Raw genomic sequence first — 22589 nt, forward strand, 5'->3', positions numbered from 1 at the left:
CTGACTGAAATTATAATACCCTCTGCAAGGGTATAATAAATATTAAATTTTTTTTTTAATTGGGTCTAAATAGGATTTTAAAATATAGCAATTCAAAGTATTGGATGCCAATTAATTAGTCATGAAAACATATTATGCCTTTATATAACTTATTGATTGTTTTATTTTACCCTGCACCTCAAATACCCTTAACGCCATTTTTCCGCTAACCGATTCAGTGACTTACGTAATGCAGTATCAAAATACTGCCGTTGTTTTTGTTGTTGTCTCGGCCACGTGCGAGCCAAAGTGAAAACAGCTGTTTAGGCGTAAACAAAAGTCAGATGATTGGGGAGAGCCGGAAAATACAGGGGAGCGTAACGCAAAAATCAGAGCTTTCACGCTCCCCCGAAAAAGGGCTTAACCGATTCGCTCACTTGGTGTCGGAAAATCAGCTTCACTTTCATTCGGAGCTTCGTTTGGTTCGACTCGGTTCGTTGTTGCCAGAAATCTCTGAAAAATCGCCAGTTTGCCGTGGCAAGCCGAAGCCTGAGGTTGTGTCGTCGTGGTGGCTTAAGCTTTGATTTATCTTCACATTTATTCATCGGGTTTGTCTACAGCAGCTCCGTAATTTCGCGCTCAGTTCGTCTGCAGAAGTCAGCAGAAGCGGTTCAGAATCGCAGTTTCTGTTTCGGCCTGAAAAGTGCTGTGCCTGTGGTGCGTGATGTTCAATAGTGTAGTTGTTTGTAATGGATGTCCTTCGTTAAGATAAAATATTAAATTTTCAATGCTTGGTGGGTGGTGGCACCGCTCACCGCTTTATCCGTCCCTGACTCCATGGCGGCTACGTGATTTTTTATAAAGTGCCTCCGCAAATATAAAATAAGAATAAAACAAATATAAAAGGAGGAACGCGTGCCACATCCGTCAATGGCCATCAGGATGCTTCCCTCTCCATTTATTTTTGTGTGCGTTTCACTCGGTTGCCTTTTGTTTTTGTCCTTGTGTTGTTTTCTTTCCAGTTTCTGTTCCTTTTTCGCCATATGCCACAACTGAGTTTGCCCCGATTTTGATTTTTATTGCCACCGCCTTTCGCCTTTTTGTTGCTCCCTTTTGAAGCGTTTGCATAAATAATTGAATGCGCCTAGAGGTGCAATAAAAACCCGTGCGACCCATTGAAATATTGAACCAGCTGAACCCACAAAAAGAACCCGCCAGGAATGCTTGGGATGTGCGCCCGAATTGGCCAAGCAAGCATTCATCATTCATCATTGAAATAACAGCGGAAAGGATTTATATATGTATTTTCAATGAAATATAAAACTCGATTGCCCGCGACACAGAGAAATCTATCAAGCAATTAAAAAAGGACACATAAAAGTTAAATTGTCATTGTTTTGCTGTAGATAAATTGCATCGTAAATCATTTCATTTGATAGGAGAAAATAACATTATAAATATTAATGACCGATGACGACAGTCATTGACATAAATGCAATAATTAAACAATGCTTGCAAAACACTAGTACTGAAAACAAAGACCAAACAATGAAATCTTCAACTGCCATTTTGTGCTTAATCCCAAATCTTTGTCACCAATTCGCCACAAGTTTTATTTCAATCTCTCGAAAAGGTCCCACTTTAAAGGTCCCATTTCAAAGCAAAACGAAACAAAAAACGCAACCAAAATATTTCAGCCACATATTTCTTGGCTGGCTCACGTCGCCAGGTTGCATGAACAGATCCTGGCCGTGTGCTGGTGTGGGACCGTGTCCTTTTTGGCTCGTTGGTTGGTTGACCTCCAGGCACCACTAATTGCTGCAATTTTTCAAGCTCCACAGAGCGTCGCCAGCCCCTTAGTTGGCTGTTGGAAAAAATATTTTTGCTTTGCATTTGCTTTTTTGCCTCTGCCAATTTCCATGGAAATGCAACTGTGAATTTTTGATATTTATCAACCAAAAAATGTAAAAAAAACATAGGGTCGAGGAGACGGTGGAGAAAACTGCGCAATTTCTGCGGTCGTCCTCGAAAAGTCCTTGACATGTTGGCCCCATCTAATGAAGAATGATTGCCAGCAACTCGCCTCCTGGGATTTTCCTCACTGTTCAGGTCCCCTCTGGATTTCCACGTGACTAATGATGACCAAACAATGGACCATTAAATAATGGCAAAACAATATTGTACCAAAAAAATCAATTATTGAGTAAATCAGTTTTTAATTAATAGCAAATGGGGCCCACTATAAAATGCGCAAAATTTAAAGCGAGATTAAAATGCAAATATTTGCAGACATGAAACACAGAAAAGCTTAACGATAATTTTTCAAACAATTTCTTATACAAATATTTTTTTAACAGGAGCATATGAAATGAACGAGTCAAAAAAATAAGTGCAAAAAGATATATAAACGGGAATTGTGAAAGTGAAGTGCGAAAATCGAAATGCGCCAAAGCAAACGCTCCAACGAATTGTGGAATCAATACCAGTACCAGTACCAGAACCGAAACCGAAACCAAAACCGAGACCAAAGTCAAGGATCCAGCGAAGCAGTCCGTCGTGCGACGATGGGGCGGAACAAAGGAGTCGCCGCCGGATCAGGAGCAGTCAACTGTGGCCTGTTGATGCTCCTGCTCCTCCTCCAGCTGGTGGGTGAGCGCCTGGCGACGCCATCGCCGTCCTCCATGCAGGCGCCACAGAAACGAGGTAAGTGCTGCTGCATCTCTCTATTTACACGGAGAACAAAATCAAGAGATCCAAATTCTTGATTCCTGTTTAAATACAATACATATTGATATTTATTTAAGGTGTAACTTAATTCATATTATATAATAAAGGACAAACATTTGTGTGTATAAATTATTATAGTTATGCTAAGAAATCCATTCAAGTGAGCCAAATTAAAAATACATTCGACAACAAAAATCAATTTATTTAAAAAAAAAAATATCCCTGGGCATAAAATTCAAAAAACCTTAGTTATGGCATTACCAGTCAAATAAAAGGAATTGATTTAAAGTAATAATCATTAGGTCGAAGTATGTTTTCAAATGATAAATTTTTTCGGCGCAACCACCGTGGTTCAAGGCAGGGCAGAGCGGCTAGTGCAGGGAAATGGCAAATAAATGTCAAATAACATAGCTCTAACCGCCTGAGTTGCCCCTCTCATATGGCTTGTGTGTTTGCTGTGTTGCGGGTAAATACTCGTAGGCAGGACAAAAGGCGCACCACGTTGCGTATACGCTATGTTGCCATGGCAGCCGAGCCGCGTCTAAGGCTGCCATTGTTGCTCTAGTCCTGATGCCGCAGCCGAGACCGAGGCTGGGGCTGGTGGAAGTATTTTATTAACATTACATTGCTTTCAACTCGGCCTGACATAATAGAAAATTGAATTGCCACGCTGGCAGTGGGAGAACGAAGTTGGTAAAATGAAAGTGGGAGGACATTTGAACCCAGAGCCGTCACAACTCAAAGGAACACAAGGCTAACCACTGCCTTCAACCCCTGGCAGCTCTGCAAGTGATGCAATTAAGTGAACAGCTCTGAAGGATGCAAAACATAATTGAAGCCAGAGTGCCATGAGGTTCTGGCATGCGATAATGATGAGAGATGATGGGTCATCGGAATGTTGAGTGGATATTGGTGGATAAATCGAAATGGGAAATAGGGAGGGACCTTCTGCAGATAGTGTTTAGTGTTTATGCCATATAGTTTTAGATAAAATTGTAAACTAACAAACAGTTTAAGCTTCAATATTTTTACTGTATTTCTTCATTAACTTCAAGTTGAATAATGATAAAACTTTTAACGTACTTTCCATCAAAACAGAATCCACGAGCAAAGAAACCGTAGAATGTAAATTCGAAATAAAATTCTTGGAAAATATCCATCAGGGAGCTGAATTTTCCCCCGGCCAGCCAGCTTTTTGCTAGCCTCCACTGCCTTTCCTGTTTTGTCTTGTGAACTTTATTTGTGCGCTGCTCCATTGGCTGCTGGTATACTTGGACCACATTGCCCCCGTCTCATTCCGTTCCCTGAACTTTTGCTTTCATTTGACGCTGGGGAACAATATTGTACCAAGTCGGGTGTCCTTTATTCATTCTCCTTGCGCTGCCAGATGCCGCGACTGGAGAGCTCCTACAACATGCTTCATTTTATTATGTAACAACCAACGCAAAAAATAGGGAAAACTTGCTACTTTATAGGCAATACATATACCCATGGCACGAGCATAGAAAAATAAAAACAGGAGCGGGAAAAAAACTTGACGCGACATTGTCGTAAATAAGAGGCAAAAACTTTGGCATTGTTTCGCCAAGGAGCGGAGAAAGCAGTGGGAGAAAGTTGTGAATGAATATGATAAGTTTCCGCCACGACTGGTGTATTGGCCATGTGTGGACAGACGTCATAAATTTCCAGTGCTAATCCAATGTGGGGCCACACTTTATATAGGTGAAGTGAACTTTATGGATACTTGAACCAGTCCCCCGAACGTGGAAAAGTTTTATGGTTTGTGAAGCGTGAAATATGAAGCAAATTGAGGGGAAAGAAATGCCACAAGGATGGGCCAACCAGGAAAAGATCGTTCTTTTCAAGCAACACAATAAAACACAAACCAATCAGGAGAAAAGCTATTCAGTTAATTTAGGCAATTTAAAATAAATTTCTTTATTCTTTCAAATACTTTATGATTTTATTACTTTTGCATTGAATACATTACTACCACCTTTTATAAATTTATTGTTTTATAATACTCAGAAAAAAATAAACTGAAATAAAATCTAATCTAACCATATTCATATTTCAAATAATGAAAGGTGAAGGATAGCTTAAATATTTTATTTCAGGAAATGTAGTCTATAGTTCCTTATAGACTCATTTCCATGAGTTGGAAGCTTAGTCTATTTTTGAAATGTACAATACGTGATAAAAAATCAAGCGTTAAGTTCCAAAAGTTATATCTTTGAACATGCAGTAAATCACTTATTAGGTCCAAATCAGTCTTAGAAATAGTATTCCGAGGAGCCAGCGGTTAAACCACTTGCTTGACCTCAAAGAACTGCTTCAAGTAGTACACCTCCAGGATGGCCATAATGAGAAGCATCATGGGTCCAAATACAGACCAGGCCGTGACCCGAAAGTGCACCATGTCACTGACATCCAAGTGCCCGCGATAGCGAAAGTGCATGTATTCCTGTTCCATCTTCACGGCTCCCAGTTTGGCGGACAGTGCGTTGATCATGGACTGAACTCTGGCCTGCTCGACGACATCGTCCCTCCTTTTCGAGGGATCCGAGTAGTATCCGAGGGCCCTGGCCACATGGAACTGGAACATTATGACCTTGGGAGTCAGCGTGGAGATTTTGTTGTCGAAGCACAGCATGTACTGGCCATCTTTCATGGCCGTGAAGGTGAAACTGCCCGTGGTGTCCTGCTCCGAATGGTGCAGAGGGTCGTCCCCGGGGCCCCAGATCTCCACGCCCACGTCCTTGAAGCCACCATCCATGACCTCAAAGGACAGGGTGACCTTATCGCTGACATGGGCGTGATCATAGAAGCACATCGCCTCATGGGCGTCCACTGTGATGATAAAGCCCCAAGTCGACTCCAAAAACAGCAGGATAATCACAATCACAGACAGCATTTTCGAACGGCTTCGATTTTGTTCGGGCTGCGTTATAAGCTAATGTGTGTTTGTTTTGCGATGGGAGAAGTGGGGAGCTGACGTTATTCCCCCGGCCACTCCCATCGGAGATGAATAATTGAATGCCGTGCTAATTTAACCAGCTTCTCTTCATTATCGAACTGCTTTTCCACCTCCGTCCGGCCCCATTTGACTGCCTCTGCAAACACCCTTCAAATCAAATCAAATTAAGATGATAAAAGCAAATTGCAAATTGTCAGACGCCGGCCCCAAAGCCGCCCCCTTGGCAATGCATATTTGATGTTATCGATTCCTTGGCCCATCAATTGTCAAAATGTCATGCATTTTTAATGCCATCTGGGCGGGCGGACACACATTTGGATTTTCCGCAAATCATTCTTCTTGCTCAGCCATTCTGCCAATCTCCCATCGAATTGCGATTTATAACTTTTTGTGCAATAAATTAAAATGCAAAATGCTGCAAATATTTCAATTGTTCTTTTTGCTTTAAAAATGGATAAATTTATATAGTTATAATTATTTTCGTTTGTAATTCGAGGACTTTGTCTGTGTGCATAATGCTGAAGTGAACAAATTCGAGTAATAATTTCCGAAAATTGTTTGCATCAGTAAAATCAAAACTTTTGTTAATATAATTCCGCTAATTGCTGCGTAATTTCCCAGCAAATATTTTGCCCTAGCCGCTGTAATAACTGTTATTAAAAGTTATTTGTGAAGCTTTTGGTAATGTTTTTTGCAGTTTTATGACGCGGAATTAAATTGCCTGGAAATTCATTCTATTTTCAGCTGTGTGCGGTCATGTGAAGCCACAAAAATTATCGCCGCTTCAGGAAGAAGCCAGCAAACTGAATCAATTGCGATAAAAATGTACTCCCCTTAACAATTTGTTTGTCGCTTGAAAACGCCATCCCTTCGCCCATCTCCCACAGTTTATGTCGCACCTTAAAACAAATTTACGAGTCAATTCAACAGCAACGGAGCTCCTTCAACTCCAAACGGACCCTCAACTATTTGCAAAATGTTCGCACACCCTCCAACACTCTCGCCCTCTCTTTCTCGCTCCGCATTCCTATCTCGCTCTATAGAAACATTTTACAACTATTTGCTGTTTGTTCTACTTAAACAATTTTTTTCGCTCTGCTTCGCTTGTTCTTCAGTTGGTTTTTCTTTATTTTTTCCCGAGTTCGTTTGCAGCCCGCTTTTTTGCATATCCTTTATGATATTCAATTTCAAATTCTAATGCTTTAAGCGATTAAGTACACGCTTTACGCCACTTAACTCCATGTCGCCCGCTCTAGACGGTGTCAGCTGCCCTGCTGTCCTTCGCTCCTCCCATCCTCACATCCTCACATCCTCCCATCCTCCAGATCCTATCCAGTTTCGTCCCTTGCCATCCGTTTCGCGGTATTTGCCGACTTCAGTTACTTTAGGCGCCTTGAACACTTGATGCCTGCCTATCCTACACTGAAAAAAATACTATTTCCCCAGACACTTGGATCATTCATTGTCATTTCATATATTTGTGTCTGGTTTATGGTTTCTACCTACCTACGGAAAATAAAAAGCGGTCAATCTGTTGTCCTTTGACTTGCCTTTTGAATGTAATTTATACGTTGAAAATACAATAACATTTGTTCGCCCAAAAGTTACAAGAAATGCTTTGCTTATTTCTTTAAAAAGCAATCACTGAGATTCTGAAATAAAGAGGCAAGCCCAATAAGGCATTTGTCCTCTGCTTTTAGTTTTTAAAGGTTTTGACTTGGAGCTCAAGCTGTACAAATAGTAGTAGTAAAAACCAATTTATAAGCCTCAACATAGTTTGCTTTACTTCCTTAATTTTAACTCTGTATTGCACAGTAACTGATATTTAAATAAATCAATTTTATATTATAACATTAATTATCATTTTATATATTTACTTTCCAATGTAAAATATAGAATAATTTCTTGATACAATATGCCATTTTTGTTGCCAGTGTGTTTCTGCTCCTCTCCCAGTTTTTTTTTCTATCCCACCCGCCGTGTCGACATGACATCGACGCTCTTAAGTGCCAGTTCGAGTTGGCCCCGCCACTGAATTTGCCTTTCTTTTATTTTTTGTGTGCCGTGCTCAAGGACTTTTTGCTGGATGTTTCATGTGCGTGCAGCAGCTTAGGAGCAGATGTGCGTGTAGGTGTGGCTCTGGGTGGAGTTTGTTCTGATCCCCGCTAGGAATGGATGAGGGGACAGATTTCGCTACGGGTCTCCGTTGCCAACGATTCTGCCCGACTTAAAGCGGCTTAAATTACGTATACGCCCAGTCGGTCAGTCAGCCGACAGCCTGTGGATAATAGCCAGGCGATTCTCGCCGCCATTCCTTTCCGATTCGCAGTGATGCTCCCTTTGTCACGCTCTGTCCCCTTACTTTGCATTTTCTGCAACTATTTTTTGTATACCTTTTCGGAGTAGTTTCGGCATCTACTCAATTATAATGCCGCTTGGGGGAAAAGTTGCCATAGCCCCACGTGCCTCTGGCTTTGATCTCCTTGTCTATTTTTTTGTTTTGTACCCACTTCCTCTATCCCTATTTTCCTTCATCAAATCACTTTTGTGGCCAGGCCATTCGTGCGTGCTCTAATTTGTTTGCAACTCTACGTGTGTGTCTCTTGTTGATTGCCACTCATGACCGCTCCATTCCAGCCCCCAAAGTCACATATTCGCCTCCGCCTCTAGTCCACTTTTAATGCCCTTTTAAAGGTGCAAATGATTTTATTTCAGTGCTTTACTTTTTTATATCTCTGCCACATTAGCCTAATTTTTTACATCGTTAAACGTGACGAAATTGACTTATTTTGGGCATGGCATTCGGTAATTAAAGCAATTAAAAACGTATGCAGGGTATACATTCAGCTCTAATAAAACACTAATTGCGAAAATTGTATTTGTTCCCTAAAACGCATTTACGCATTGTTAGTTTAAGAAACACCAAATTTTATCGTGAGCAAAAATTAAAATGTTAAAATAGTTTGTACACGTTGACCAAAAGATAAAAGCAAACATTTTAGATTTTATCTTAAGTTATAAAATGCTCTAGCATATTTTATTTATTTTGTGCTTATATACATTTCTTTGGCATCAAATCTTTAATTTAGCTTTGTGCATTTAATTTAGTTTATTTTTGTGTCCCACTTCCTTTGAATATTGTGTACGAAACACCATTTCCTGCCTTATTGTGAACGGATCAAATCTTTATTTGGCAAACAACTCAAAGAAATCGGGGCAAAAGGAAAACAGTTGAACAAGCAAATCAATCGAACTGATAAAAGGGGGCCGCATCCTTGCCATAAGCTGCACAGGAATCGTGCTAATCTCCACTTGAAAAACACTTGACGGAGGGGGGATAGGTAAGGAAAATCCAAGGGAAATGGAAAAGCCATGAGAAATGAGCCGAAGGCAGCCTGTGAATGAGCTGTAAAAAGGCTCAAGTATTGACAATGCCTTTGGTCTGCCATGAGCTATCTCATCCCGCCCACTTGCTGGTCCCCCGTTTCCCCCGTATGTGTATATAATGGGCTAATGGGCGTGGCAAAAGTGGGACATGACAACAAATTGGCAAATTTCGTATTTTTTCAGCTCCTTTTCTGAATGTGTGTGCGTGAGCCAGTGAGGATTTATTTCAATTGAAAGTGCCGCCATGAGCTGTCAACATGAATCCCTTAGCCAGACTCTAGCAATAAGTCAGCTAACGAGCTTCAATGAGGCATGCCAAGTATTTCCGGTACACATACACACACTCACAGACACACACACACACACACACACAGAGGGATGGAGAAGGGTGGAGAGATCAAATAGCTTGGCTGCTGCATTTTCTTGTCTCCAAATTTTTGCTATGTGTTGGCATGAAATTTACATTAGAATTTCCTTAGCTTTCTGGCTACAATTTTCATGCACAAACAAGAAAGTTGGAAAGAGATGCCTGCTCTAAGGACATTTTGCATAATTTTGTACAATTTTCTGAGCCGTAATTTCAACAACGTTTCGCAGCCAAATTAAATTGCCTGCCAAAACGTTTCTGTTAATGTCTGCATTGCTATTTGCATTTGACATTTGTCAGTTAATTTAATGTTTGTTTTTACTGCGAGAAAGTGTATGTCAAATATCTCCCTTTGCTAATTGGCATTGGTTTTCTCCGGTTAAGCCCACTCAATTAGTCCAAGTTTTTGGGCAAAGAAGTTTCTGACGGTTGTGGCTTTTCCTGGGAATCCAAAACGCTTTTTCCCCCGCTCCAATCAAGCGAACGCAGAATATCAGTGAAAGATTTAGCAAGACAAGGTTAATTTAAAAATTTTTCTTACTAATTTTATAGATCACTAAAAGAATATGTAAGTTTTCATTATTTTTATTAACATAACATAACATAACATATCCCACCGAAAAAGTATTACATTTTAATGTTGTTAAACGTTTTGAGCCCTAAAAGGAAAGCATTGTATTCAAAATCGACCAATATAATAAATTAAACTATTTAAGATGGATCGATAATATCTCAAGACAAATGAACCAAACATTGTTTCCGGTGCACCCACATTCTGGCGACTAACCGTATCCTTGCGAAGCATTTGACATTTGCAATTTTGCGTCACGCTTGGCCGACAGGCAAAAAGGTTTCTGTGGCTTTTGTGGCTGTCACTTGGCGACCGATTCAATGGCACTTGTACACTGGACGTTGGCGTCCATATTGAACGGCTTTTGGCTTTGATTGAACTTAAATGAAGCTTGATGCGGTTAATGGGGAAGAAATGCCATAGGGAGTGTGCGTGTATCAATTATGTAAAGTGCGGTGCCAAAGAATTAATGGAATCAAAAGGAGATTGGTTTCGCCCCAGCATAGTCCCCCATAAATCTTAAATTCCTTAGCATTATACTTGATTTGAATTGCTTCACACACACCACGCTTAACTTAAAGCATCTCGTCGTTTGGTGTAGCAATTTTATGCCCTACAGTCATCACATAAATCAAATGACAAACTCAATGATAATCACTTTTGCAACGGCGCATTCAATTAACAAATGTCGCCTGGCAACAATAACAACAGCCGGGCGAAATTTAATTAAATATTCCTTAAACAGCAAACAGCAGCAGCTTGACGAGGAGCAAAGGGAGGATATGCAGATTGAATTAAGTTTTATTCTTCACGCCCTTTTCTGGGCGTCGAAGGGGGGAGCGAAGGGTGCTGGAAATGTTTAGCACAAAATCGCATACGTGTATGTGATTCATACAGACACACACACACACGGACGGGGAACGCATACATACGCAGACAGACCGACACTTTTGTGGGAGCCACGAAAAATTTAATTTTCTCACATTACTTGTGCATACTTGGAAAAGCCGGAGGCGAAAAACCGAAACCAAAAACCGAACAGAGAGCACCGACAAACCGAAACGAGCACCTACCCCATAAGCCACCGCACCCACACTTCAACGTATGCGTGATATTGAAACAATGTGAAAATTGCGCATACGCACAGTTGTGCCACTTCGCACGCAATGTTCTCTGGCTGGGCAAGGAAAACCCTTAACCCCTGAAAGCAGCAGGACAGGTGGCCGACCCCAACAAATACTTTATTTGATAAGCAAGTCATTTGCATATGGCAAGTTGACAACCTCACTGCGGGGAGATCCGGGCGAAAGGATGCCAAGTTGTCAGGAGGGCGTGAAATTAGAAACTTTCGCTGAAATCAGCGTCGTGTCAAATATGTTACTCTTGCAGAGCCAACAATAAGGTGAATTGACTGCTCCCAGCATGTACAGTTGCGCACCTCAATGTGCTTTGCTTAAAAGTTTGCGAAGCTAAGAATCATTTTGACAGGATTAATCCTGCAAGCAATTAAATTGAATTTGTACATGACAGAAACACACCTTTTAGTGGGCGCCACAAAAATCACTCTGGTGACGTAAAATCTAAATGAAACGCACGGACTTGTTGACTAAAAATAAGTCAGTACTACTTACTTTTAATCGACATTAATATATATCTTATATATGCAATCTTTTTTAAAAAATTATAAATTTGAGTCATCCAACTTAACAATATTTAATATTTTCATGTAATATTTAAATTAACCATTAAATATAAAATTGTATATTCGGTTGTCATTTGTTCAGTGTATTGGCAGGCGATACACAGGAAGAACAAGCTATTTGAGAAAAATCGTTCAGACACTTCTTGTTAACATTTCCCAAAAAAGTTATCGTATCTAAAATACTTTAAATAGGTGGGTCGAATCGAATATAAATAGAAATAAAAGCAGCTCCAATTTATTGCTTAGTCTCTGACTACAAACGTATTATCCGAGGTTTGTCATTTATTTGGAATTTAGCCCTGAACCAGAAATTATTTATTGAGGATATTCTATAAAGTGTTTTCGCATTTATCAATAACTTATCGATTACGGCAGCTTAGACGTACATACATACGTCTAAAATGCCATTTATCTACTTCTTTCAAGGGCCCATTGTTGCAGCAAACGCATTTTTTACGAGCATTGTTCGATAAAACAAAGCTTCAATAAACTGATTTCCATCATCAAGCAACCATGCTGCTATTTCTTCTACCAAAAAAAACACATTCATATTTTTCCAAACAATTTCTCGAAAGATTCACTGTCAACACAGGGTCTAAAACCAACAAGGACGTACATCATCGGCCATTATATAGTTCCCAGTTAGCCAGGCCAAGCAGGCAGCTTAACCAGATATTCCCCGAACTCCACCACCCCTCACCCACACCACACCACCTGAACGCTCCGTTTTCAGTCCAGAATTTTTGGTAGAGGCGACAATATTTTTGCACAATTTCCATTTTATTATTGCACATAACCCAAAATGCCATTTATTTTTACAAGTGCTTGTTGAAGTTTTCTCCATTTCTCTACACTTGCTGGCAGTAACAGTAAGTGGGAAAGAGCGAGATGGGGGAAGGGCGAAAAGGGTAACAACAACAATTGCGATGCCAAACACAGAAATTTATGGTCATTTGGGGAATTTTACGCTTTTTCAGCTTTGGAGCGCCGCATTAAATGCTTACATGTTGATTTAACATCCTGAAGCATGCACAGTTCCCTGGCCCAGCCCATGGATTTCTTGGGAAAGCCCACCCCTTTCCGCCCTTTCCGCCTTTTCCGCCTTTTTCGCTTTTCCGGGCAACTTAAAATGCTACTTTGCATGCACTCGTACTGGCCTCGTTCCTGCTTCCACATCCTTTAGCCTCCCAATTCCTTCTGTTTTGTTTTAGCGCGCTCAGACTTCGTTTTCGGCGCTGCAAATCTTTGTTTATTTGCAGCTAAAATGCAAGGATTTATTGTAATTTTATACACAAGCCAGGCCATGGCAAGCCCTCGGCCCGAGCTCAACAAATTGTTGGAAATTATGGCTCAAAAGCCAAGCGCTTTCATAAACATATGGTGGCAACGACCAGATTTGTTTAAAGTTTGCCCGTAAAGTACGGTAGCTTATTCAAAACGAAGAATGCTGAGACTGTTTTAAGTTTCCACGGTTCACTTCATTTATAAATGCTTAAAATGGAGTGCTGGCGCTGATTGCAGGGGTTTTAATTAAAAGCAGAATTTTAGTTACATTTTCAAAGTTCTTTGTATTGGGCTTGCGAGAAAAAGTTATAATTTCAAGAAATGTTTTGTTTTATATATATGTTGAACTTTGATTAACTTTTTAACTTGCAATTGTAAAAATATTTCATCAAATGTTTGTTTAAAAACTCAACTACCATACACATTTTAGCTAACCATTCCTATAAGTCTTTACCTAATTGAGCATAGTCAGTACATTGAACCAGTTTCGATATGGTTTCCATTAAGCATTCTCCACAAAACACACTCTCTGCCGAAGGCTTCACTAAGTCCTTTGTTCTGCCTTCCATTCCTGGCAATCCATCTTCATTGGAGGGCCACAAATCAAAGTTCTCACCGAAATGGTTTACACTGTATGGCTAGTACAGAGTTAGGGAAACCGAGAGGTATTGAATGGGAAGAGGGTACAAAGAGGCAGCGGAGATTTCAAGAGGAAATTGCGCTTTTACCACTCGCACTTTTACTTGGCTGCGTATTTGAATGTTGATTTTTTGAAAGGAATTTCTGCTCTCAAAAGAAATGCCAATGCAGCTAGGAAGTGTGGGAGCGAGTGCATGCACTAAAAAAAAATATGGGGGGAAACAAAAAATACAAAGTATAATTTTATAATTTTATAAAGGAAAAGTTCATAAATATTGTTCATATTTATTTATTTTATTAGCTACAACGAATTTTATTGTTTAATTTAAACGGACACTTCAATGACACTTTAATAAAATAAATTAAATTATTAATAAATATTGAGTCGACCCAAACCTTAAGTTAGCAATTAAATATAGCGCTCGAAACACTGCAAAGGCGTAATCTGTAAATGGGCTAAGTTTAGTTTTGCGAAATACATAAGTATTTTATTTTACGATTACTATCATTTTGTCAACGAAAGAAAGTATAGAATATATAGAATAGCAACGTGTTTTTCCAGTGCACGCGCTGCAAAAGCCAAAGTGAGCGTGCAATGAGAACCGCGATTCTCCTATGTGTGTGAGCAAAAGTTTGTTGTGTGTTTAGTTGCGCGTACTGCAGCCATTTTTTGTGGTTAAAAAGCGAACACACCCCGGAGAGAGACAAATAAAAATGGAAAACTGTATTGGAGGGGGGAATGGAAAAATGGGGTTATACAAAAGAAGGCGGGCCCATATGCATTTCGAGTGCCCGACGGCGGTCAAAGTAAAAAGCATCAGGCTTTCGCTTTGCTTTTGTGTCTCGTTTTGAATATTCACATGGGTGTATGCGAGTTTGTGATATGTCAAAGAAAAAGTTTGCCCCAAACCTTCGGGCGCTAGACTGTAATCTCTGTTCGCTGTTCGCTGCTTGCCGTTTTCCATTTTCATGACGCTCGCGTCCGTTTTGGGGCTCCAAGCCATATTGTTGGCCAGCCCAGAAGTCACCGAACCCGCCCCCGCCCACACCCATACCCACATGAATATATAAATATTTACATACATTACTCGTATATTTGTCCCAAAAGTGCGCTGTTTTTTTGGTTAACAAAAAATTAAAAGCGGGCTGGCGAGGCAATCTCGTATATTTTTGATGAGTCTCGCGGGGACGAGTAAGTCCATGCGATATGCAATATGCTTTGTGTTTTTTTAACCTCACTATTTAGTTTGGTGTTTTTTTTGTAGTTGTTTATGGATTTTAAACTGGTAAAGAATGTATGGTTAAGAACATTAAAGTTCTCTTTGTATTTAAATGTATCGAAAAACAAACTCAAACTTATTAAAATTACACATTTACACTACTTCCGCATTTAATCTGAGAAGTTTGAAAGACGGCATTAATGTAAATAAATAAAATAATATTATATTTGTCTTCAAAGTGTGATTTTGAAATAAACTAATTTGAGAAGAACATAAACGTCGCTTAAGCCCTTTAATTCCAAAAGCTTATTTTAAATGTTTATCAGCCCGAATAAAGCTGGACTCATCTTCACACAAGATCTGCATTAATAATCCACAAAATATCCACCTGCTAAAATGAAGCTAAAAACTATCAAGATAATTTGCTACATTTTGCGGCTGCCACAGGCACCTGAAAAACCCAAAAACTCATGTACGAGCAAAACAAACTTCAAGCATTTTGGCAGCAGCACCTGGTTATGGGAAAACTTTAAGCAAATTATGACGTTTATTAAAAAGCTTTAAAGCGGCTGCCAAGCTGGAAGCTGGTAATGGCTGACACACGTTTTAGCTAGAATTTTTGGCCAGTGAAAGGCGAAACTTTAATGGCACACGCATGCAGACAGACAAAAGTTTGCTCGAGCAAGAAGAGCTTGAAGTAATTTGCACTGTAATTGGGTATTAACCTAGCCCAGGACGGCGAATAAATGGACGTAGTTTAAGACACGTTCTCCAGCTCTGTTCGTTTAAGTGCCGGCCACTCACATTGCTCATACGCCATGTGAGACGGGCTGCGGTCAGTTTGATGGATTTCTTCGCCCTCAGGGGCTTTTTGCGATCCGTAGTCAGTCTTTTATTCAAAACTTGGTTATCCATTTTCAGTTCAGTTTCAATTCCATCGCTGGCGGCAGTTTTTGCACCATTCTGGGGCTTTTATTTGATATTAAATATTAACAAAATGGCCTCAATGTACAGCACAATGTTCAGCAGGGGCGCGCCATAGGGGAAATCGGACCATGAATTGGGGGGTCCCTTTACCGCGATCCTTTTAATTTTTGCTACCTACGCCCCTGTTTGCTTTCTGTGTGTCGGTAAACTTTGCGCTTTATCCTTAAACACATACCCACGTTGCTGCATGTGTTTCGTTTATAAATTTATATAGACGTTGGCTGCTGTTTGCTCGGCAAATTTTGCTATCCATTTTTCCCCTCGCCTCAGCCCCCTTCGAGCCCAGTTGGTGTTGTTTATTTGCCCAACTGACGCATTGCTGTTGTTGGCCGAGTTGGTGGTGCAATTGCAGCACGCGAGGTTGGCAATCTTCTGGCGGCTACTTTGCATGTGTGCAGGCAATTTCCAGGCATCTGTAAAAGGCTTTTCCCGTATATTCTGCCGCGAGTTGTTTAACTTGATTTCGCCTGTGAGCGAGTGATAAAAGCAGCGGAAAATTCATGCATGGGTGTAGCTTCATACGCGCCAATTGGATAGTCATCAACTTTGAAAGCAATGAGCAGTTTATGTATGTTAGAAAATTTTATTCAAGCTGAATAAAGGCCTATTAGAGATTACAATATATAAGAACAAGAATTTAAATTTTATAAACTGCCAGATGGATAATATTACTCCGATGTTATAAAAATAGTTTTTAGCATACAATTTGGATACAAAATTTGTAAAAAGAAAAAAATTCTTAAAGCATAACTGATTAAAATAAGGTTGATAAATTTTAAATTATATACTGGTTACTATTTTCCTCATTTACACTCACTTTTTAGTGACTGCATAGTTTGGAGGTTCTCGACTTAAACTTGGCTTACTCGCGCACCAAAATCGCCACCGCACTGATGCGTTTGCCCAAGTTAAAGAAGCTCCGACTGCATCAGTTCAGGCATTTGGAGGATCTGCTGATGGAAATTGGGATAATCAAATATTCCGACGAGGACAATGTTCTCACAAGTGCCCATAAATGCATTAAATATAGAGCTGATATTGTTACTCAACTAGTGATAACTGCCACATTATTGATTTTAAATTGTACGCTGCTCTTAAAGGTGGCACTTTTAAAGCTCGTATTTCCAAAATAAAACACCCAACGGTATTAAATAATTTTTATTAACTCGTTGGCTCTTATTGCATTGCTTTTGCTTTTTTTTATGTACATTTCGAGTACACACATGGCAAGCCATTGTCCTGTGGAAACTCTGGTATTTTGAAACTCCCCCAAATTTCCACCCACGCTGTATACAGTCGGCTGTATTAAGCAGCTGTTGGCAGCTGTTGGCCCAGCACTGATAATCACATTTCGCGAAAGCTTTTTGTTTCGGCCCCAACTCTTCTCTCTGGCCTCGTACATATGGAAATTAAGTTAATGTTTGCTTATGAATAAGCAAATAAGCGTCTGCAGTTGACTGGCTTTGGGGACGGGGATGGAATGGGGGAGCAGCCTGCCCGTGATGGACTCGCTGACGTTTACATTTTTGAAATGGCCAACACGTGTTCCTCCCTCCAGTCACTTTGCACAGCCCACCCACTTCCACCCCTTTCGAGTCCTTGAGGGCCCCGCTCATTTCAATTTGCTTGCATTTCAATGCAAAACTTTTTCCATTTCGGCCTCGGCTTTCACTCCTCCGAGTTCTCGCTCACGTTTTGTGTGCAAAATACTTTGTGTTTTGCTTTCTCCTTTCCCCGGCGAGAGTGTGAGTGCGTGTGTATCTGTGTGCCGGCATAATTAGCATTCTCCATGCATTAATATTAATTAGTTAGTTATGCTGCGGAGCCTGGATCCGGATCAGTACCGGTTCCGTGGATGGTCAAACAATGTTGGATATACATATATATGTGCATGCTAATAAGAGTGGAGCATTTTCTGAGGCAGCTCTGTGAACTATTCTCATTGTTATATGGTGGTATATTCCGCTGGATTTTTTACAAATATTATCTTTAAAAAATAATTAATAAGAGCTAAAATGAAAGCCAATAAATATTCAACATGTCGGATTAATGCAAAGGCTTTTTGTATTAATCTGCTTATTACATGTAATAGAGAGTTATTATAAAACAAAAACCATTCAATAGCTTAACGAGTTTAAAAACAGAAAGCTCAAAGTGCTTTACATTTATCCTTTTTTTCCTTTTCTCTTTTTTTAAATAAGGCAGTCAGATTTTAATCCACTTTATGATTTTAAACTCTTATATATTGGTAGCATAATAAACTATGTTAACTTATCAAGCCTATTTACCAGTGTGTATAAATAAGACTTTGCTGTATAAGCTTGTAGCAAGCAAAAGTTTCATTTTAAAGACAGCCCTCCACACACCTTCCAACCTGTGCATCTGCCTCAGTCTCTCACAAAAACCAAGATAATTTAGTGCCCATGTGCAAATCCTGTAGTCTAAAGATACCGAACTGCAGTCGGTAAAGTGCAGCAGGTCATTAGGCTCCGGCTCCACCTCTAGCTCCCCTTTCGGCCCGTAAAGTCTGGGCAGGCGAAACTTGGACCAGCCAGAAGACAAAACTTAAAGCAACCAAAGCCGCTTTGGCATGTACACAGCTTCCGGTGCCTGAAAAAGTTCGGAGCTCGTTGCTATTGCTCGAAAATCCCGTTGATGCCCTGGATACTATGACAAACAAATAGAAATGTGAATGTAAATTTTATGGCTTCGCAAATAAAATCATTTGCTGCGACAATTTTCACAAATGAGAGAGGAAGGGAAAGCATTTAAATAAATAACAAGAAAAAGTATAAATAATAATGGCAAAGTGGAAAGCAAACCGAGTGGACTGGCGGACGGATGGGAGAGTCGGGCAAACAGGATACACAAATAAGTGGACAAACAAACCAAACCAACAAGGTGCCATGCCAAATGGTCTCCGGCTCACGCTGCGTATGAGTGATATGCCTTGGGGGCGTTAAGCTTTGGGCCTGGGTCTGGGCCTGGTTTTTGGGATCGGAATTGGATTCGGAATCGGTACGCTTTTAATTTATGCCATTGTTGGCTGAATTGAATCCAGGCCAATCAAGTGCAATTTATATAGACATTTGCCAATGAAACGGCTTCATAGTTACAGTTTGCAGATGTCAATTTATTATTTACACGCACATGGAGATGGAGTGGGGAAATGGATGATGTTGGTAGTCCGAGGTTCGTTTACTAACAGACAGATAATCTTGCTCATTACAATTAAGTAAATTACTTAAAAAGCGAGAAATCTTTGTAAATTTTCGTATTCTGTTTTCTTTAATTCTGGTAAATTTGATCTCTGATAAAACACTTTAAAAAGGGGAATTTTTCAACTTAATTTCATTATAAGAATGTTGCTTAATTGCTTTCTGTTCACATGTCAATTTGCCATGTTATTAAGTGGAAACCGTAACATTCCTTATCGAGGGAGTTTTTCCATCTTCTTTCGCTCAGACTCATCTCAGCTCCGAATGTCCTTCTATCTGTCTGCTTTTAATGCATTCCGACATGAAGCTGCCAAACAAATATGCAAATTCTGGCAAACATCTGCAGTGCCTTTGAATGTATTTGAAGCTGCTGCTGTCGATGAACATTCAATGGCATATTGTACCGACAAGCAGGCTAATGGCAACTTTGTCCGTTTTTGGCTTTAGTATCTTCTAAAAGGAATTGATGCACTGTGAAAAAAATGTAATAAACAATAAATAAATTTGAATACATTTTAATATTTCTAACATAAGGTATCTAGTTCTTTATGTTATTATGATATTATTTACCTTATTTACAAAATTTAATTTATTAAACTTTTTTTTTTGCAAAATAATGATTTACAAAATATTAATTTGCCCTAATTTTGAAAGAAAATGAATTTGTTTTTTCCAGTATTTCAAGATGATAGTCAAAATCATTAAATTAATTGTCTTAACTGTAGCCTTAGTGGCTTACTCTTTAAAGAAATACAATTTACATTCGATTTTGATTTTATGTTTAAAATGGGTATTTTAGTGGCTTACCGAATAGTACATTCAATTTAGCTAGACGACTTTGGCCTAAAATTGACAACTTTTTTTTCTGATTTTTTCTCTTGTGTACCAATCACATTTGAGAAGCCAACAATCCGAGTACCAGACAGCAGCTAGAGCAACAATATCTAATCAAGTTGCCAAGTTTGAATGGGCAGCGTGGCAGATACGCTCCTCCACAGTTATTCCAGGGAAACTAGTTGTGTTTGCAGTGACATTTGGTTGTCGGAGGCCATTGGCACGTTGCCTTTGCATTCAAATTAACAGGTATTTTCGGCACCCTGGTCGAAGCTGTGTTTCTCTCCACTTGGCTTTATCCAACTCTTCTGAGTGGCGGTGATTTCTACTCTGCTGCTTTTGGCTCCAGCTAATCGCAGCACATTGCAATTTGGCCAGGAATGCTCAATGCTGATTGCAATTGCCCAGGATTTGAGAGAAAGGTAAAGCAGAAAAGATATCGCCTAAAACAATCATTTAGTGAACACTTTTGGGCAAACATTGATTCCGTAGCCACACAAGCAATATCCATAAACTCTTGCCTTGAAAAGAATTTCATGTTTGTAGACAAACTACACAGAAAACATGGGTCGATTTTATTATTCTGGGTAATATTTGTAGACTTTGTAGTATTATAGAAGAAGAAGAAATAAAAAGCCTTAAAATGTTCTAGATAAATTTGTTAACATTATTGTACTAGTAATATATTTTCGGTGCAAGACCAAAATTCTATTTCACAAACACAAGTATAAAATAACCTGATCTGATGAGCTCAGGAATAACAAACATATCGAGTACTAAAATCAAATTCAGACAACCAGGGTATAGGATGGAAAAACGATTTCAACAAAATTTTAATTAACTAACCAATTAGTTTTGTGTTATTTCGAATAAAAAATTGGGATAGGAGAAAGGCAAACTCAACTCGTTGCCAAAGTTATAAAAACAAGACAGCAAAGGAAAACAATGGCAAACAAACAGCATTGACCCAAATCAACTTGAAAAGGAAGCATGTAAAAAGCAAATACGTAACGAAGGCGTAGATACTGATTCAGATACGGATACGTATACGTATACGTATGTATATAGATGGAAGATGAGGAGCTCGGGAGAAGTTCAAGCTTAACCGCAGGCCACAAGCTTTGGATCCGTTTTCCACATTGCAGCAGTCTATACGGCAATTTAGATAAACTTGTTCTTGCCGTATTTGCTGTTTTTGTCGTTGTTGTTGTCGTTGTTGTTATCCCGGCATTGACCAGGCCAAGAGCAGCAGCAGATGCTCACCGCAAAAAGGCAAAAGTCAAGCCCCGAATGCAGGTCCTTGCGAGTTCATAAAACGACAATCTACTCGCATGGCAAAATAAAAGAAAAACTCGGCAAATTTGAGCAGTAATCGACAGAGGTTGAGAAAGAGGAGGGGTTAGCCAAAGGGATCGGGATTGCAGGTTAGACCACAGGACTTTGATTAGACCTTTGACCTGTGCTCGGGTTTTGCTTGCTTCTGGCAAAAATTGAAAGTGAGTTTTTGTTGAGTTTTCTCAACTATGTGGAATTTTATTTCGGTTTTAAAATAAAATTGATTTTATGTAATTGAGAAGGTTGTTGAATCAATTATAAAATGGAACAGGCTTACCAAGAACTACCATTTAAAATACTTTAGCTAAGTTATTAATTAAATTCAAAATTATTAAGAATTTTATTTGTAACATTTAACGTTTTAACATTTTCATTAGAGTATTACCTACAGAAATCCATTTACTAAATGTAAAAACGTATTCTTTATCTTTTGCAGGTAAATTTCTTTCTGGAAAATTAATCAATCCTGATGAAATTATTAAAAGCTGACGAAACTGCCTCATCACGGGCTAATGAGACTGCCAGCCCAGCTCCTCGCCCCACCGTTCACATCATCAACGGCCTGAAATCACCGTCTTTTCCCCTGGTTTTCCCCTTCACCGCAAGCCACCACTGATTGCACGTGAAATTCGCAAATTATGCAATTAACCCATTTCCAGCGAAATGGCCACATAAAAGGTAACTGCAAGGCAGTTCCAAGGCAAATGAAGTGTGCTCGTGTGTGTGGCGCGGGTATTGTGCGCCTTTTTACTTTAAATAGCCGCAGGCAGGCAAATCTTTTTCATAAATTCGCACGGCAACTTTTGGCCAAGGCCCAGGAAAAAACCACCGCAGAAACAATGGAGGCGGAAGCCGAAAGCCAAAGGAGAGGGAATCTCGGTTAAATTCAAACTGACGCTGCAATTAAGCATAATGTCCTTGCAGGGATAACGTTAAGTGGCGCGTGAAATTACATTAATCATTGAAGGGATTTTTACATGCAACGACGAAGGAGCCAACCGCAAAGGCTGTTGCACTTGAAGGTCCTTTCTCGCTCCCCTCCCCGCACTCCCTGCACCTTTATCCTACTTTTTTATTCCTTTCTGTTCGAGCGGTGGGCGGTTCGGGTGGCTGTGAGTCCTGGTCAAACAGAAGCTTATTTTGTGGGCATTTCTCCGTCCTTTTTCTCGTGTTTGTTTTTGGCAACCAGGGAAAGCAATGAGTTGGCAACGGAAAAAAGGTAATTTTTAAGGACTACAAAGGTCGGAGGTGGTGTGTAAAGCTGACCAAAACGAATGTGTTCGAAATGTTACTTAAACTAATGAAATTAAATTTTTTCCTGCCAATAGATGGGTCAATAAAAAGGAAAATATTGGCAATTAC

General features: G+C 39.7%; 2 protein-coding genes across 3 annotated transcripts in view; one reads left to right on the forward strand and one right to left on the reverse strand.

Annotated features, from left to right (window-relative positions):
* The first annotated feature begins 493 nt into the window (after positions 1-493).
* LOC108143702 overlaps positions 494-22589 on the forward strand; it is a 61958-nt gene continuing 39862 nt past the window's right edge. Inside the window, exons 1-2 of one of the 2 annotated variants that reach the window (XM_017268233.2) lie at positions 494-696; positions 2337-2682. In XM_017268233.2, the coding sequence (XP_017123722.1) occupies positions 2421-2682 (262 nt within the window). In that variant the 5' untranslated portion in view covers positions 494-696; positions 2337-2420. The remainder of the gene's footprint in view (positions 697-2336; positions 2683-22589) is intronic. The other variant, XM_017268234.2, reaches the window with a different exon arrangement.
* On the reverse strand, positions 4795-5707 carry LOC108143704 (transmembrane emp24 domain-containing protein 2). Its single transcript, XM_017268236.2, has one exon. The coding sequence runs from the start codon at positions 5618-5620 to the stop codon at positions 5009-5011; it is 612 nt and encodes a 203-aa protein (XP_017123725.1). The 5' UTR covers positions 5621-5707; the 3' UTR covers positions 4795-5008.

This window comes from Drosophila elegans, unplaced genomic scaffold (assembly GCF_018152505.1).
Source record: "Drosophila elegans isolate 14027-0461.03 unplaced genomic scaffold, ASM1815250v1 contig_520, whole genome shotgun sequence".
Classification (NCBI taxonomy): domain Eukaryota; kingdom Metazoa; phylum Arthropoda; class Insecta; order Diptera; family Drosophilidae; genus Drosophila; species Drosophila elegans.